Here is an 18,950-nt window from a genome sequence, read left to right as displayed (position 1 = left end):
TAGCTTAACCCACTGAGCCACCCAGGCGCCCCGATGCATCCCAAAGGTTTTAAACAATTGTGTTTTCATTTTCATTTGTCTTCATGAATTTTTTTAATTCTTTAATTTTCTGGTTGACCCATTCATTCTTTAGTAGGATGTTCTTTAGCCTGCATGTATTTGAGTTCTTTCCAAATTTCTTCATGTGATTGAGTTCCAGTTTCAAAGCATTGTGGTCCAAAAATATGCAGGGAATGATCCCAGTCTTTTGGTACTGGTTGAGACCTGACTTGTGACCCTAGTATGTTATCTATTCTGAAGAATATTCCATGTCCACTCAAGAAGAATGTGTATCCTGTTGTTTTAGGATGGAATGCTTTAAATATATATGTGAAGTCCATCTGGTGCAGTGTGTCATTTAAAGCTCTTGTTTCAAGACAAAACCAGAGAGGGAGACAAACCATAAGACACTGTTAATCAGAGGAAACAAACTGAGGGTTGCTGGAGGGGAGGGGGTTAGAGGTAAAGGGTAAATGGGTGGTGGACATTGAGAAGCATATGTGGTGTAATGAGCTCTGGGTATAAGACTGATGAAACACAGACCTCTGCCCTGAAACAAATAGTACATTATATGTTAATTTAAAAATAAGTTAAAAATAATAATAATAATAATAAAGTTCTTGCTTCTTGTTGTTCTGCTGTTTAGATGATCTGTCCATTGCAGCTATTGGGGTGTTAAAGTCCCCTACTATTATTTTATTATGTGTTTCTTTAGTTTTGTCATTAATTGGTTTATAGAATGGGCTGCTCCCATGTTAAGGGCATAAGTATTTAAAATTGTTAGATCTTCTGGTTGAATAGACTCTTTAAGTATGATATAGTTTCCTTCTTCATCTCCTATTATAGTCTTTGGTTTAAAGTCTAATTTGTCTGATATAAGGATTGCCACCCCAGTTTTCTTTTGATGTCCATTAGCATGATAAATTATTTTCCACCCCCTCAGTTTCAATCTGAAGGTGTCTTTGGGTCTAAAATGAGTCTCTTGTAGACAGCATATAAATGGGTTTTGTTTTTGTTTTTGTTTTGTTTTGATTGGGGCACTTAGCCCATTTACACTGAGTAACTATTGAAAGATACACATTTAGTGCCATTGTATTACCTGTAAAGTCACTGTTTCTTTATATTGTCTCTGGTCTGTGTTACTTTTGGGTGCTTTCTTTGCTTAAAGAATCCTCTTTTATATTTCTTTAGATTTTTTAAAAAGATTTTTTTTAAAGATTTTATTTATTTATTTGACAGAGATCACAAGCAGACAGAGAGGCAGGCAGAGGAGAGAGGAGGAAGCAGGCTCCCTGCTGAGCAGAAAGCCCGATGCGGGGCTCGATCCCAGGACCCTGAGATCATGACCTGAGCCGAAGGCAGCAGCTTAACCCACTGAGCCACCAAGGCGCCACCTTTAAAAAAGATTTTATTCATTTATTTGAGAGATAGCATGAGCAGGGAGAAGGGACAGAAGAAGAGAGAAGCAGACTCCCCATTAAGCAGGGTGCCCAACGTGGGACTTGAGCCCAGGACCCCAGGATCCCAGTGCTAGCCAAAGGCAGATGCTTAACCAACTGAGCCACCCAGGTGCCCTACTCTTTAATATTTCTTGCAGGTCTGTTTAGTAATAAAAAATTCTTTCAATTTCTGTTTTTTTTTGGAAGCTCTTTATCTCTCCTTCTATTCTGAATAATAGCCTTGCTGAATAAAGTATTCATGGCTACATATCTTCTTCATTTAGCACCTTGATTCTGAGACCATACACTGTCCCACCTAAGATTCTGCCCTGCTTTGCCACCTGAGTGCCTTTCAAGGCTGGGATGTCCCTCACCAGAGCAGACTTCTAAAAGTCCTGATTTTGCGCTCTGCTGCTCTATCACTTTTGGGTAGTCAGCTTACAGAGCTCTCTCCCACCCATGGTTTATCTTCCAATATATCACCTCAGATTCACTTCTCCACACCTCCTACCTTGAAGAAAGTGGTCTCTTTTCTATGTGTAGAGTTGCAGCTATTATTTTCTTAGATTGTTGGTTGAGTTCACAGGTGTTCAGAATGATTTGATAGCTATCTAGCTGCATTTCTGGGACCCAACAAAACTAAGGTGTCCTACTCCTCTGCCATCTTGGATTTCTCTGCTGCCTGTTTCCTCTGTCATCCCCGTTTTTCTAGGGAGCTCATTCTATAAATTTAAAAAACTTCAGTTATTATATTTTTGATTCTAAAGTTACTATTTGGCTCTTCTTTGTATCTTATTTTTCTTTGAAACAACTTTCTATATTCCCATCTCTTTTGCATGATGAGTGTTCACAGTTGCTTGTTGAAGCACTTGTATAATAGCTGCTTTAAAATCTGAGATCATTTTAACATCTGTGTCCTCTTGATACCGACTTCTGTTGATTGCCTTTTCTTTTGCCTGTTGAAATTTTTCCAGTTTTTCACATGCCTAGTAATTTTGGATTGTATCCTAGGCATTTTTAATGTTAGGATACACTTCCTCTTATTTATATCCTGTCAAGGATGGGGCTATTTTGATTTTAGATGGCAAACAACCTCCTTGGGTTCATGCTTCAGCTTTAGCCTACTGCCTTTGTGCTGGATTTGGTAATATGGAGGTAGCTGGTTCCAAAGTAGTTATGTTTTCAAAGCTTTGTTGTGCTATTCTGATCTGTCTCATGTGTGCCACTCTGAGGTCTGGATGGCTATGTGTTTAGTTCTCAGAATCTTTGGCATCCTGATTGGGATCAAATCCACAGAGGCACAGATCAAGGAGTGAGCACAGGATGTCATAAACAACTTTTTAAGATTTTTCTGAATTCCCCCCTTTGTTATTTCTCTGGTGTTTTTCTTTTCTAGGATTTGCCTTTTTGTTCCTCCAGTCAGAAAGCTGGAGATTCAGTTGCCCTGTTATATGTGATGCATTTCCTTGACTGTGTATGTGTCTGGGACCAAGTGGTGGGACAGAAAAGAAAAAAACCAGCAAGACAGTGTTTGTGCTGTCCTTGGGACCACAGTTACACTTGTTGGAGAAGAAGGGTCCCCTCTGATGCATAAACCTCTGCAGGTCCCTCTTGCTTCTACTGTCACTTCAGCCACTTTGGGATTGCCTCAGGTTTAGAGGATGAGAGAACAAAAAGAAAAAAAAGGGGGAAAGGAATTTCCACACTATCTCTGAGCATTAGGATTTCTGTCTCCTGCTCCTTGAGTGAGAACAAAAGAGCTTCTCCTGGAACTGGCTGTTCTCACTGCCCACTCTTGGGTTTTAGGCTGTATTGCATTCAGGTTTGGGTATACAAGGTAGGGGGGGAGTTAAATTCACAATGATTTGGTGATACTCAAAATCTAGTCTTCTTTCCCAGTTATCCTATAAACTGTTTACTTATCAGCCCTCAAATATTTGTCCCATGCATCCTTCCCAGGTTTTTTAGTTGCCCTCAGTGGGAAAGACAAACTGAAGTGTGTGTGTGTGCTATCTTACATTAAACTAGGGCCCTTCCTGCCTCATTCCTAACCTCTACTCTGGATTGCTTCTCATCCTTCAGGAAATGACAGGGTCATAGCTTCTCTGATGGAAAAACTGACGGCTTATTCTCACTAGTATGTATACTTCAGGATCTTGGGGCTACCACCGCCATGAGATAGTGCTTTGTCTTTATTCTCTTTGGTATTTGGGCATCAAAAGCTGATGGGCACTAAAACCAGATGACCGTTATATAAAATTAATATTTCATTGCAGTCTGAAGGTTTATTTTAGCTTTTGTTCATAGGAAGTCATCTTTGGCATTTGTGCTCTCACTATAGGGTAATCAAGCTGTCTTGTCATACTCTCCTAGGTTTACCCAAAGGACCAGCCAAAACATCACCTCAAGTCCTACATATGAAAGTGTAAGTACTGAAACCCTTCCCAGGCAGCACCCCAGGCAGCAGATTATCATGGCTGAGAAGGAATTCCTGGTCATTAAATCTCATGTTCTTTTCAGTGTTGTGTTATATGTTCTATAACCTGTTAATACAGTCCTTGTTAGGATCTCTCTTTATCTTATTTTTAGCCTTTCAAAATAGGCGGGCTGAATCTTACTTCTATTAGAAAAATGGTTACAGATCAAAATTCCTTTAGTGTTTATAGTAGCTGTCTCCTCTTCTTTCCTTCCATCCTATTTGGTGGGTTTCATACAGGCTCTCATTCTTCCCAGTGTGCTGATATAGCTCTTCTCATGGTCTCCAGTCACCTTCATTATTACTAATCTACTACTGTAATTTTCGATGCTCATCTTACCTGATTTATTGGCAGCAGGTGACAGAATCACTCACTTCTTCCTTTTTTGCACACGTGCCTTTCAGACACCACTCACTTTTGTCCTCTTAATTCCACTTCTCTATCTCCTTTGCTGGCCTCCACTCCTCTGCTGGCCTTCCAGGGTTGCAGACCCCAGGGCTTAGACTACAGACTTCTCTTTTCACATTTGTTCTTCCAGTCTTTTAGTCTCGTATCTTAAAATACCATTCAGACTCTGACAATTTACAACTGGTACCCCCAGCCCAAACCCCTTCCCTAAACTCAGAACTCACAAATCCGCCTTCTGAGTGATCTCTTTTTGTGTTCTTCCCAGTCCTGGCTCTCCACATGCTCTTCCTTCAGGCTTCCCCACCTTAGTCAAGGACCCCTCCACTCTTTCAGTTGCTTAAGTCAAAACCTTGGAAAACAGTGCATGACCTCTACCTTTTCACCTTTTCCCTTCACAGCAGACCTATTTTCTAGGCACTTCTCACTGCCTCCACTTCTGCATGCCAGTCCAGGCCATCAGATGGATATTGCAGTGGCAGGTTACTCTGCCTTAGCCTTCACCTCCCTCTCCACCCCCATCCCCATCATACAATCTATTCTCAAACCAGAGCAGTCTTAGGAGAATGGGGGGGAAAAAAAGTCATGTATTACTTAACTGCTCTACAGCCCCCTATGATTTTTCCTCTTCTGTTTTACTGTGTAAAAACCTAAATTGCTGATCTCTCCTCTCCCATTACCTCTCTTCCTTTGCTCACTCTGCTTCAGCCACACTGGTCTCCTCTGCCTCAGAGATGACCTTGTGTCCCTTTAGGTACTCCCCAGCACCCACCTCAGTCAGGGCTCCGACAGTGAGGCATTCCCTGACCACTACTATCACAGCAGTAGCCCACCCCATCTACTCCAGGCTTTATTCTCCCTGTTACGCTGGGTTGGTTGGTTTGTTTGTTTTTAAGAGTACTTGTTATCGGACATCTATTTAGATTTGTTGATTGTCTGCTTCAAGGGTACAGGGTCTTGGCCTATTTATAGTACCTGGCATCTAGTAGGTGCCCAGGACATATTTGTGAAATGAATGAGGACTTTACAAGAAGAAAGATATTTCTAAGACTTTATCAGTTCTGATTTGATGTCATCACCTTATGCCCTTCTGTAGGGTTAAGATTTATTTTCCTGTTTGAGGGTGAGATTTTTTAGTCAATGGGAAATAACAGAAGCTAAACTGAGCCACATGTTTTTTTTTAAAGCAACATGTTAATTTTACATTTTGTATGGGAAATGAGGTACAGTGGGCATGGAACCAGAGAGAAAAGTAGTAAGTGTTATAAATGGTTATTACCTAAAAAAGTAATAGTTCGTAATTTTTAATTCTTGTCCAATTGAAAGTATATGGTTCTTGGAATAGTGCCACTTAGAAGCCTGGGAATCTAACAAACAAAAGAAAAGCTTAATGTAGAATGTTTATTTAAACATTGTGTTATGCTTTCTTCAGTTTCCAGAATATTCAAATTCAGTACTACAGCCAGTTAGTCTGCAGAACATTCCAGCAACACTATCAAGCCAGAGATTGCCTTCCTTGCCCAGCAATCATCCAGGTATTTGAGACCAATTATTTGCATTGAAAAAGAAAACTGGTGAGAATATAGAAGTCTGTCAGAGATTTACTTCTGATTGGAAATAGGTATAGAGAGAGGAAAAATGAAGACTTCATATGCCTTTTTTTTTTTAAGATTTTATTTATTTATTTGACAGAGAGAGATCACAAGTAGGCAGAGAGGCAGGCAGAGAGAGAGGAGGAAGCAGGCTCCCCACTGAGCAGAGAGCCCAATGTGGGACTCGATCCCAGGACCCTGAGATCATGACCTGAGCCGAAGGCAGCGGCTTAACCCACTGAGCCACCCAGGCGCCCATTCATATGCCCTTTTAAGCTCCATGAAGTAAATACATGGCAGATACCATTATGACCGACATTAGATTATAAAAATGCTTGTGTTGTGCTGAATGTTGTATTTGGAATGCTGAGCTAAATAAATGGATCTTTAGCTGAAGTTTGGAAGACCTTTTGTTATATATAATTTGTTGCATGTGGGAATAGCATCAGAATACCAGTTGCATTTATTTCTGGTTGTCAGGGTTTTTTAGGGCCTAATGTTTGAAGTCTGAATCATAAAGAGAATATTAATTGTGCTAGTGTTCTTGAAAAATACAATGTGTGTTTACTGGTTGGGTGTTTTTTTTTGTTTTTGTTTTTTGCCTAAAGCATTGACAAAGAATGATCTCCAGCCACCCAATTACTACGAGGTAATGGAGTTTGATCCCTTAGCTCCTGCTGTCACTACAGAGTAAGTCATTTACAAAATGATTAATTTATTTTTCGTCTTGGTTCCTTTTGGTAACAGAGCTAACAGAGCTTGGTTTTACATTTAATTTTGTTTAGGTCTTGGCAGAAATTGATGAACTTATTAAAAATGACTTAAGAGGTTTTATGGAGGCTGTTGCTCTTAATGGTCTTATTGTGCTCGGCCTTGTGACTAAAAAATAAAAATGCTGGGGCTGCACATTAAGAAATAACCGGAACCATCGTGTACATTAACGGGTTCCTTATAGATGCCTTGGGAGAAAGGTTCTCTCCAGCTTGAGAAGGGCACTATATTCGCTAATTGGTGACATAAGTAATACCACATTGATGGATTATTTTAACTGTTCTTTACTAATCAGAAAAAAAAATTGTTTTTAGTTTTCACTCTGTCAACTTAAAACGGATTAATAAAGCATTAGTTAGTGTAAACGTGTCTTCTTAACTTGAAGGTCTTAGAGCATTATTTTATGATATCATGTTGGTCAAGTGTATATATTTATGCAACAGTAAGTAGGCTCATTAGAGCTTTAATACTTTGACTGACGATTACCCCCAGAATTCTTAAAAAGGATCAAAGCACATTTATAGAAACCATTGTTAGGAAACTGACAGCCTTTAGGCAGTATCTTCCTTACAGCTGTGTTCTGTTTGACCTATGTGGAATTTAAACCGTGCATTTAAAAATTAATTGCCAAAAATTAAAAACTGGGATATTGTAAAAAAAAAAATCTATCAATTTATCTATCTATATCTATATCTATATCTATATCTATATCTATATGTATGTATGTATCTGGTTTTGTGGATTCTTTTGGTACTGTGACAAAGCAAGGCCTGCATTTTTAAATGCTAGCACTACGTTAAGACTGAGTAGTAGCTGCCTCATTAAGGCAAGGTATGTGCTGCAGTTGATCAGGCCCCGGCTAGCCCGCTTCGTCCATTTATTTGATCAGCCTGGCATGTGTTAAACATTTGAGGGTCTGACCTCTGGTTTTAAACCAATAATGCAATGATCCATTTTGGAATAATTTATGAATTTTAACAGACTTAGAAGTTCATTACTTTTTTTTTAAGATTTTTTTTATTTACCAGAGAGAAATCATAAGTAGGCAGAGAGTCAGGCAGAGAGAGAAGGGAAAGCAGGCTCCCCACCGAGCAGAGAGCCTGATGCGGGGCTCGATCCCAGGACCCTGAGATCATGACCTGAGCCGAAGGCAGAGGCTTAACCCACTGAGCCACCCAGGTGCCCCTAGAAGTTCATTAAATATTTTTTTTCATAATGTAGGATTGCAAAATTTCCCTAAGTCATTCTGGTTGATAAAGTATCACTGAATATATCTGTCACTTAAGGAATCAGAATCACATAGCATCCAAAGAGGAAGTGGAGTTTATTATATTCCAGTTAATTAGGAAATTTTAAGTAGATATGGCAGTGCAACAGATATTAAATTTGAGAGAGAGTGAGAAGAAAAGCTGAAGAAGTGGAGCTTTGGAATCCTCTACCATTGTGATGTTCTTACTTTCTGAGGGGTAGGGTGTTTCATTCCATTAAAATTCACCTTAGGAAATTCTCCCTAAGGAAAACCACAAAGCCTTGTAGAAAAAGTTGTGAAATTTTCACATCACTAGTTGTCCATGAACCCTACGTTAAGAATTTCTGTTCTGATAGGAGGAGTACAATATTTATGTTGTATACATACAAGTACACGTGATTCATCTGGCAAATGCTTGAACACTATATGCCAAGGACAATGACTGATGCCTAATTTATAATGTTGAGTGAGAGGCGTCCTCCCCATCCTCATGGAGGTTAAATCTAGCGTGGAAGAACAAATCAGGGAACCTGGGTGGCTCAGTCAGTTAAGTGTCTTGACGCTTGATCTCAGGGTCCTTAATTCAAGCCCTGTTTCCATAGAACATACTCAAAAAAAAAAAAAAAAAAAGGGAAAGCAAACGGGCAAACATATATTTACAGATCGTGTTAATGGTATGAAAGAACATGGTGACTTGAAAGATTGTAACAGGTAGAACTAATTTAAATGAGGGGTAGAGAAAGCCTGAGGAAGTGACAATAAGGTTGAGACCTTCAAGTATCAGTCAGGTGACAAGTTTGGGAATCAGTTTTGTAGGCCCTGGGAACAACAGGTACAAAGACTGTGAGTAGACAGAGTTTGGGTACATTCAAGGAAATGAACAGCTAACGCCAAGAGCAAAGAGAGCATTAGGGACCTTATTATTAGCAGATGTGGAAGAGCAATTTGGAAGCCAGGAGGGAGTATACAGCTGTGATGAACCATCAAAGAGGATATGATGACTGAAAACTAGTTAATGAATTAAGTAGAAGGAAATCCTTGATGTAAGCTGTTTTGCTAGATTGGTGGGGAGAGAAGCCAGATTTTAGTGTGTTAACAGAAGGGAGGAAGTAGGGATGGTTAGTGTAGAGGACACTATAAACTTCCATATGAAGGGATTGTGGCCAACAGGTTGGTAGCTAGAGGTTACTGGGATGATCACTCCAAGTAGACATGGGATTGAGGACTCCCTTATTTTAGAAAATAGATGATGGAGCATTTGTGAATGCTGACCAGTAGGATCTAATAGACAGGGAGACCAGAAGTTCAAAAAGGGGGAAGACTGAGTGAGTAACATGTTTGAGAAGCCAGGTGTAGCCAGAAAGATGGTATAGGTGAAGAAGATGAAGATTTGGTGATAGGGAGATGAGCAAGTTTCCATACCACGGCATTTAATTTTAAGTAAGGTTTCTGACCAAGAGTGGTAAGAGGAGGGGGACCAGAGATGTGAGGAGTGAAAGAAGTTGAAATAGCTTTGTGGAAATACATTAAAATTTCTGGACCCTCTTGGGTCCTCGTAACGTTGATGAACACGGCTTCGCAGTACTATGATTTTTTTATAAGATTTTCTTTCCCCAGCTATGTTTTGCTATACTGTATCAATGTTGTATTTGTAGGTTTAGATGTTTTCTTAGGTATAGGCCTATGTAAGACAGATAAAAAGAACTGAACGATGCCATGAAAAATTACTATAAATGAGGTATAGAGGTATAGAGATGACATAAGTTGAAGGGGGCTCAGTAGTTTCAACTGTAATAACATAGGTTAAGAAGATAGAATGTTAGTATTTTTAAATGCTTTGAAACCTGGAAAAACTGAATTTTTTGTTTTTTGGTTTTTGTTTTTGTTTTTGGTAAAGCAGAGAGCAAACTGTCCAAATTTGAGCCACATTTTTCACTGAGTCACAACTAAAATGAATTGGTTATACGAGATACATATTTGTAAGATGCATGGGAATTACATTAGGCTCCAAGAAAGCTATAATGTAATGTAAGCTTCAAGGGCAGAGATCTGTTTTTATTCACTGATACAGCCTGAATACCTAAAATGGCAGATTTTTAGTTAAGGTGTTGGTAGTTAAAAGCCAAAATAGTACTTTGAAATATAATAACCCTTTTGCCATGATGGTTTGTTTTTTTCAGAGCTGTTTATGAAGAAATTGATGTTCATCAGCAGAAAGGAGCTCAAAGTCAAAGTGACTGCTGAGGTAGACTTCAACTTATACAACATACATTCCCCATTCTATAGAATTCCAGTGTAATTGTCCCTTTTCTTCAGTATTTACATTTTATAAAGGCCATCTGAGTCTGACACTTTGAGTGAAATCTTAGTACAAAAGTTTCTCCTAATCACTCAAATTATAATGAAATACAATTTTTGTGAGCTTGTTACTAAAAATAATGAATCTTTGGAATGTAGAAGTTGGTTTATGGTACAGAAATATTAATGCTAACAAAAATAATGATCAATAGAAACTTCTTAAGCACTGAAATAGACCTTTATTTTTTACATAGTTAGTATCTACTAACTGGTGAAACCCACTCATTACTCATCCAGATAGGCCTGGATTCTTCCTATTTGTTATATCAGTCATCCTATTTTATTTACTAATGAATGCATGGCCATCAGTAACCCATTAACCTTATTTATTCCCTTCACACCTACCCCCATTGAAGTAGTACATGCCCACCTTTCTGCATTAGATTGTAACTCTCTTGTTATGTAGGAATGGGGAAAGAAAAGGAAAGGTTGAAGGGCGGCTATATTCTTTCTATTCTAGGGGAAGGCCGATGACCAGCTCACTAACTACATTAAAGGTGCCAATTCTCTAAAAGGTAGACCCTGTGAAACTTTGAGGCCCAGAAGACAAGACCTACCAGTACATCAGAAGCTTAGTGGAACATTTCTCCTCTGCAGTAATGAAGCTTCACAGAAGAGTAACAATTCCACAGGAATATTTATGCTTCCAGACCACAGTTTAAACTTTATCTCAAAAGAACTTGGTTGTAACATATATTCACTTAAAACTTCAACAGAAGAAAAATCCATTGTACTGAGGCCAACTAGTTTAATGACAGCAGCTTCGGTTTCACAGGGCTTCCTACTTTTAGAAAAGAAATCCTCACACAGCTGTGATAAGAGTAGATGAAGATTATTTTATTACAAAATAATTATGAAGACTATTGAGTGCCTTCATTTAACTAAGTTGAATGTAAAAGTCAATTTGTACTTTTTATAAATAATACTTGTTTAGAATTATAACTTGTAAAAGCCTTCATGATTGTAGTTTACATTTCAGATACCTTGAAAAGGTCACTGGACTCTTTATTGAAGTTGCCTTTAAATACAATTCTTTGTAATACTAGATGATCTCTATTTGGAACAAACACTACTAGAAAATATTTAGAATAAATTGTGCATTCATTTATGTCATAAATTACAATGACAGATTCCTATTAAAACAATTAATATGTCTTTTTTTTTTTTAACAGAGTTTATTCATAGAACTTCTGATATGAGTCTTCACAATTCCACATTTACAACATTCAGGGACTTGAACTATCAAAGGAAATGCTATGATCCTAGTTAATATATTTGTACATTTTATTTCATTTCATGATGCCAAAATTTCAGAATATAAAATAGCCCTAGGGCCTAAAGGACAAACAGTCAAATCTGAAGTCAGTATGTTACCTCTAGGCAAGCTGTTAGGGCTCAGTGGTTCTTCTTCCATCGTGAGCTTTTAAAGTAGTGACTATTCACAATAAAAGAAAAAAGTAGTAACCCGACTATTTTAGAAATAATAAAAATGGGCAGAAGACCTGGAGCCTAAAATAGATAACCCTAGGAATAACAAAAATATTCACTGCTACAAGTATGAAGGGCTAATAATCTGTAAGGGGAGCAAATAGAATTAATCTGAACCATCAAGTCCATGCCTACATATTTAAGAAACAGGAGTTTCTCTTATTATTACTTATCAATATTACTTTTAGTATTACTTGTATTACTCTATGGCTTTGAATAGTCATACATTCAAATAGGCATGTGGATTCCTTATGATAGAAACCGTTCAATTTTAAGTAGGGTAAATTAGTTGAGAAAAAAAAATACAGCATTAAATAATATTTAAAATAGCTTCACATTACTGTAGGATATTTCTCCCCTGAGAAGAGTAGATACATGATTTTTCAAAAATCACAAATCTGAAGCAGGACTTAGGTGCTAACTTCAATTATAGCCTGGAACTGGCAACTGCTGTCCCTCCTTTGCTTCAAAAAAAGTGTAGGAAAGAGTGATGAGATCAACATTCACCATTCTTGGATCTTCAGCAAATTCAGGATCAATGTAGAAAAACACTGGCATATCAACTTCTTCTTGTGGATTAAGCCTTTGTTCCTCAAAACAGAAGCACTAGAAGTTATAGAAAGATATTTCTTTAATTTCTTTTAGAATAGAAATATTAATAATGGTCCATTTTTTGGCTTTAGTGAGCAATATTATAAGAAAAATAACTAAATATTATCTAAGTTCTGAGACGAAATGACAGTATTTTTGATTTTTGCTTTAAATTGAGACTCAATGGGCTCCCCCCTGCTCAGCAGGGAGTCTACTTCTCCCTCTGCCCCTCCCCTCGACTTTTGTGCATGCACACACGCGCTCTCACTCATAAATAAAATCTTAAAAATTTCAAAAAAAAAAAAGAGACTCAACAAAATTGGTGTTGGGGGTGCCAATGGAGAGTGGGAGAAGAATCTGGAGCAGACTCCCAGCTGAGCACTGAGCCCACTGCCAGGCTTGATCCCATGACCCTGAGATCATAACCTGAACCAAAATCAAGACTTTAACACTTAACTGACTGAGCCACCCAGGCGCCCTGTTCCTCTTCTAATTTTAAAGAAATTAAAATTTGGTTCATCTCAACCTCTGCATACCTGTTTAAGCAATGGGAAAAAAGTTTAACGTTTAGAAGAAATGAATTTTCGGAAATTAGTTTCTACTAAACACTGCAGTAAGTTTAATACTAAAGTTTGCATATATAAGCTGTACCTGTATTTTATTGAAATACTGTCCAGCTTCAAATGGTACAACATTGTATGTAGAAATTCCAATTACTGGTTTGTCTGTAGGATTCTTAGCTTTATAAAACGCCAGTGCAGTCTCTCCTGGCACTACCTGTTTTAAGGAAATACACATTATCAATATTTCAAATCTCACAGCTCCTCCTTTCCCTTATATTAAATTAGTCATATTATTTTTCCTATCCATCAGACCACAATACTTTATCTAAACTAATATTGAGGATCAGCAAAATAAATTGTGAATACTACCCATGAATATCTTTCTTTTTTTTAATATCTGGTTTTCAATTTTTACTTGCATATGTCAGTGGAACCAGTTTCCTATTCATTATTAATTGTGCTTTGTCCTTTTGTATATCTCAGGTCTTCAAGTAATAATCTGCAAATTAAATTACTTAAAATGTTCAAGGACAGCCAAGCCTATCACAGCCCAAACCTGATTTCTTTTCTTTCATTTTTCTAAAGATTTTATTTATTTATTTGACAGACAGAGATCACAAGCAGGCAGAGAGGCAGGCAGAGAGAGAGAGAGAGAGAGAGAGACTGAGAAGCAGGCTCCCTGCTGAGCAGAGAGCCCGATGCGGGGCTCGATCCCAGGACCCTGAGATCATGACCTGAGCCGAAGGCAGAGGCTTAACCCACTGAGCTACCCAGGTGCCCCTCTTTTTTTTTTTTTTTTAAAGATTTTATTTATTTATTTGACAGAGAGAGATCACAAGTAGGCAGAGAGAGGAGGAAGCAGGCTCCCTGCTGAGCAGAGAGCCTGATATGGGGCTCGATCCCAGGTACCTGGGGTCATGACCTGAGCAAAGGCAGAGGCTTTTTAACCCACTGAGCCACCCAGGCACCCCCAAACCTGATTTCTTAACACTGATACCAAATACACTAAGTTACCAACTAGAGCAAATTAAGCTTATAACCAGAATAAAACTGACTGAATAGAACTTTTATTTAACCAAAAAGCATGAATACTCTTTTTGAGAGAACACATTTTTAAAACTTGCAAGGCTTTAAAAAAATGGATTTCCAAAAGATTCTGTCATTTATACCAATGCAGCCACTAATATCTTAAACACTACTATGTGATTAGAATATTAAAGATCATAACCTATAAAACTTTCAATCATTGAAGAGATTCAGTAATGTTTACTAACCTGGGGAGACACCAATATTTATAAAGGTTTTCCAGTAAGGGTCATAATGAAGCATTTCTGACTATTCCTCAGTTCATGAAATAATTTCAGTTAAATCCTCTAGGATTCCAGTTAGTCAAGATTTTAGGAAACTTTTAAGGTATAGCTTTTCTGAAGTAGAACACGACTAATATGATTACTTCAAAGTTTCTCAATTTTTTTTGATACAGGCATATTTTTTATATAAATCAGTAAACTACTTTTCATAGTAATCAATGATTTTCAACCTTTCCCCCTTATCTATACCTGAGGGAAAGTTAACCACATAGCAAAGAGAGTGAATTCTTAATATGACTCTAATAAGAACAAATGACATTTTCCATCATTCCAAACTGACTTTTACTACAGTATCATACAGTATACTGTTACATTGTATAGGGCACTGTCAAAAGTAGTCTGTGAGAATAAAACAATTACATTAATGGAGTCTTAGTATTTTGAGATTAAGTTTACATAAGTGTTCCCTAAATTGTTAAACAGTTTAACGATAAATTTTAAAATGAAAAAAATAATCTTAATAACTACTTATAGTCACTTACATATATTTCTGTTTGCTGCGGTCTAAAATTCCACTGGAGACTTGCATGCACATCTGCATTAAAGGTGACTTTAATAATTCGATCCTTAACAGGCACCATGTTTTCAATCTGGTCTGATGCATGACCTGCTACTGCTGATCCTCCAAGACCAGTAGTCTAGGTATTAAAGATATTAAGAATATTACAGGGTAATATGTCAAATAATACTTTCAGGTGATGGTTTATTGGATAAAAACAAATTTTAAAAACAATTTAGTAATCTAGTAGAAGCCCAGTTTATATACTGTCACTGGCCACTACCTATTAATGTGTCAATGGCTTGACCACCTTTGGGGTGTCAAGGGCCTCTATTTGTAAGTCACTTTATTTTTTCAGTAATCACTTGGTTATTGGACATAGTAAAAAAATGAGTCATTTGAGAGAAAGCAGACTCCCCACCAATAATATATAGCTCAGAATTTTAGCTTAACTTTCCAGTAAACATACGTCTACGTATTGCTAGTGCTTCATATAAACTACTAATCATTAACAGAAGTAAAAAACTACCCACGGCCCTATCATTTCAATGAAACTAATTCTATTACCCATAGTCCTATCATTCTTTTCCATATCATGATTTTAATAGCATAGATTAGTTTGTAGTTTCACTTTTGTATTCTGCTTTTCTCAAGCATCATAAGTATTTTTCCATGTTGGTAAATGTTTTTGTAATTTTTTTCTGTACTTTGTATAGTATAGCTTTTATAAATATCATTGGTTAATCAGAAAAACTGATCCCTTTGGCAACTGAATAAATCACAAGACAACAGAATATCTGTGTCTGACATTTCTTGCCTATCTTCATTGCCATTAATTATCTCCTTATCATCAGAGATGTTTAAAAAGAAAAATCCTTACTTCCAGGGTCATCATTCTTCTGATGCTTGAGGTTGCCAGAATTCTGGTCTCCGGATAATTAATCTGTTACTATACTAGGAAAAAAATACCAAATTTGAGGCTAGGGGAAGACTCCCAGCAAAATATAGTATTACTATCTTCCATGTATTACACAAGTCAACTAACTGCACTCAACTGCCCTACAACATTATTGCATTACATTATAAACCTGTAAGCTGATAGGGTAAGCCTTTATCTTGTTTGATAAGTAAATTCTTCTGCCCAAGAGAGCTATAGTGCTTAAGTTTGTTTTTTTTTTTTTAATTTTTTATTTTTTGTAAACATATATATAGTGCTTAAGTTTTAAGACGTAACTCCTGAAGAATATGAGTCACTTGAATAAAGATTCCTTAATGTATTCTGACAGACAGTCTTTGCATATAGATTCTTCAAATTTGCAAATTTGGTAATTAGATAACTTAAGAACAGAAAAGGGCAATGAAAAATATGTCCTGGGCTCTAGTCTACTTCTGCTACTAACTAGCTCCAAGAACTGAATAAATCTTACTTTGGGGGGCTATATCTTCCATATTCATTAAATGTGTGGTCACTGTATTAAACTTATTATATAACTCCTTATTTTTAGCTCTAAAGTTCTGTGACTCCAAAAGTAAAAAAAAAAAAGGCTCTTTAGGAAATGTCACCGTGTAAAGTCCAACTTGATTTTTTAGGATTACAAATTACAATTTTTACTATCCTGCCCTGCATCTGCACACTCATGCACAAAATACTGTCATTCACTTAAGTGTGAAACCCGGGGTTTCTCAACTTTGGCACTAAGGGCATTTCAGGTTGGATAATTCTTTGGGTTTTTCTGGGTTTTTTTTGGTGGGGGAGGTGGGGGAAGTGTCTGTTCTGTGCAGTATTGAACATTCAGCAGCATCCATAGCCTCTATGCACTAGGACATCAGTAGGACCTTCCCTGCTCACCTCCCAATTTATGACAACCAAAAATGTCTTCAGATGTTACTAAATATTCCCTGAAAATAAAACTGACCCCCTTCTCCCCTCATGGTTTGTGGAGATTTATACTTGCTATTTTGGATTCAGTTTTACGATTTAACTAACTGCGAGTTTGGGGATCCATGCTAGGTCCAGAGTGCTCTCTGATTAAAACTAATTCACATTCTATACTCATCCTCCCAAATTAAGCTACTGCATACCCCATAAATACTAATATTAGGAGACTGAAAAGTCCTTTAGACTTCTGCTGTTTTTAGTCATTATGGAAAATAGCACGTTCATGTCCAAAAGGAGAAGAGAAGTAAGCGAGGCATTAACAATACAGGCAGTTAAGCAGTGATTCCCAAACTCTGCCACACACTGGGAAACCTGAGGAATCTTTAGAGAGTTACAAATGCCGGACTCCTTCTGGGAGACATTCTGATTTAACCGGTTAGGGACGTGACCTGGGTGTCAGGATTTTTAAAAGCTCTCCGGATGAACCCCCCCACACACAACAAAGTTGGGAGAACCACTATCAAACACTCAGTGAATGACATGAATGTAGCTCTCACTTTTGTTTCTTAAACAGAAATTCCTGGCCCCTTCCCAGACCTAATCAGAATCTCTGGGGTGAGGGAGCCCCAAAACACATTTATTAAAGCAGCTCCACTAGTGAACCTAATGCCTAGCCAAAACAGCAAACTATTAATTAATCCCTTAATTCTTAAGAATATATGTGAAATACGTAGTAAAGTTTGCCTTTGTTTATGGTTCTCAAATACTAGTCTGCATCAAACACAGCTAGGCGACTTATTTAAAATAGCACAGACTGCCGGGCCCCTCTCGCAGAGTTTCTGATGCAGTAGCTCTGGAGCTTGACTTGGTAATGTGCACTCCAGCCCCCAGGTGATGATGGGACGCCGGTTCTCTGGGAGACCACACCTGACGAACTGAATTAGGGTTTCTGATCTAAAAGGGGGCCCCGGGTAGGCAGATTACACGTATGTATCAACACGGGAGGGAAGCCCCAAACGCCCAACTCATGCCTTTGTAGGGATTAAAAGGACTTCCAGCTGAAGCCCGACTGACAAGCATACTCCCACTTCCAGGGTTAACCATCGCACAGAAACCATATATGGTGCACGGAAGGACGGTACTCCAGTAACTCACATTTTCTAAAAGAACACGTGTGTGAGCAGCCAAAGGGTAAGGCCGATTGGTGGAGAGCCAAGTATAAGGCTGCGGACGTCTTCAGCAGCGCAGCTCGGAGATAGGGAATGCCACTCCAGTGGGGTCGGGGTAAGCACGACCGCTACAGGGGCTCGGGTTCTACTTGGAGCCTTACCACGAACCACTTCCGGTAAGCCCGGGAAAGTACTTTTTAAAGCCTGTTTCCCCTCTAGTGGCCAACCTCAGGCCCTTCCACACGACACGGAGGAGCGATCGCTGCCTAGGGACCTCCGCACCCCCCGCCTCGGACAGCACCCAGGAGGCAGCACCGCCCCCTACCTGGCAATAGAGCCGATAAAGGGGCACGGCGGCGTACGACGCCCCCACCATGCCCACGGCGGCGGCGGCCACGTACGTGAGGACCGTCTTGTTCCGACGCCGCCAGTCCTCCTCCTGCGCGCGTGTGAAAGGGTTCGTGCTCTTCGGCCGCCGTGGCGGCTGCAGGGCCAGGTCTGGGCCCGGGTTCGGGCGCCTCCATGGCCCAAGCCGCCTCAGCCCCCTCTCAGCACTTCCTGTCCCACTCCTTCCCGGCCTGAGAAACGGTTCTGCGCTCTCGGCAACCTTGGTCGGGGACCCAGGGTGACTCCAGCGCCAGCCACAGAAGGTAGCGCGCCTCCATGCCCCACGCCAGAGTCCTCCCATAGCGCCCAGAGAGAGCTCCTGGCATTGGAGACGAGAAGACAGATCTCGCGATGCCTGGACAGTCTCGCGACAACTGGGAGGAGCTTGCCGCTGCTCTGGCTACAGGACTCCTCAGGTGGTGGCGCTGGCAGTCGGGCTACGGAGGCCGGGTTACCGGATTACGGGTAAGTTCGCGTTTGGCTCCATGACTGTTCCTCCCACTTTGCTTCCCTCCAGTGCTTTTCAAAGTTACTTTTAGGAAAACGCCATGCGCTCCGCGAGGTGCAAACACATCATCCTTTGAGCTTGTGTCCCAGGTCGTCTTAAACTCACTGCACCATCTTTTGTTTCGACCTAGCGGCCCTCAGCCTCCTACCGCTAGCGGCTTACTGCT

The 18,950-nt window shown here is 39.2% G+C and overlaps 3 protein-coding genes across 10 annotated transcripts in view; 2 read left to right on the top strand and 1 right to left on the bottom strand.

Annotated features, from left to right (window-relative positions):
• TOM1L1 (target of myb1 like 1 membrane trafficking protein) overlaps nucleotides 1–11,472 on the top strand; it is a 58,098-nt gene extending 46,626 nt beyond the window's left edge. For 4 of the 5 annotated variants that reach the window (XM_082707699.1, XM_082707701.1, XM_082707697.1 and 1 more), the window contains 5 exons: nucleotides 3,852–3,903; nucleotides 5,793–5,895; nucleotides 6,561–6,642; nucleotides 10,153–10,217; nucleotides 10,791–11,472. In XM_082707699.1, coding sequence (XP_082563825.1) covers nucleotides 3,852–3,903; nucleotides 5,793–5,895; nucleotides 6,561–6,642; nucleotides 10,153–10,216 — 301 coding nt within the window. In that variant the 3' untranslated portion in view covers nucleotide 10,217; nucleotides 10,791–11,472. The remainder of the gene's footprint in view (nucleotides 1–3,851; nucleotides 3,904–5,792; nucleotides 5,896–6,560; nucleotides 6,643–10,152; nucleotides 10,218–10,790) is intronic. The other variant, XM_082707698.1, reaches the window with a different exon arrangement.
• A 13-nt stretch (nucleotides 11,473–11,485) lies between these two features.
• On the bottom strand, nucleotides 11,486–18,645 carry COX11 (cytochrome c oxidase copper chaperone COX11). The gene is made up of 4 exons (XM_082707710.1): nucleotides 18,215–18,645; nucleotides 14,825–14,980; nucleotides 13,061–13,186; nucleotides 11,486–12,424 (listed from the first exon to the last, which is right to left on the bottom strand). The coding sequence occupies exons 1-4, from the start codon at nucleotides 18,575–18,577 to the stop codon at nucleotides 12,242–12,244; spliced, it is 828 nt and encodes a 275-aa protein (XP_082563836.1). The 5' UTR covers nucleotides 18,578–18,645; the 3' UTR covers nucleotides 11,486–12,241.
• Nucleotides 18,333–18,950, top strand: part of STXBP4 (syntaxin binding protein 4) — a 164,853-nt gene continuing 164,235 nt past the window's right edge. For 2 of the 4 annotated variants that reach the window (XM_082707695.1, XM_082707696.1), the window contains exon 1: nucleotides 18,637–18,741. The gene's annotated coding sequence lies outside the window, so the exon portion shown is untranslated. Of the gene's footprint in view, nucleotides 18,742–18,950 lie in introns of all 4 variants that reach the window. The other 2 variants (XM_082707693.1, XM_082707694.1) reach the window with 2 other exon arrangements.

The sequence above is a fragment of the Mustela nivalis genome, assembly GCF_964662115.1.
Source record: "Mustela nivalis genome assembly, chromosome: 17".
Lineage (NCBI taxonomy): Eukaryota > Metazoa > Chordata > Mammalia > Carnivora > Mustelidae > Mustela > Mustela nivalis.
Note: the sequence above shows the minus strand (reverse complement) of the source record. Positions and strands in the feature narration are given on the sequence as shown.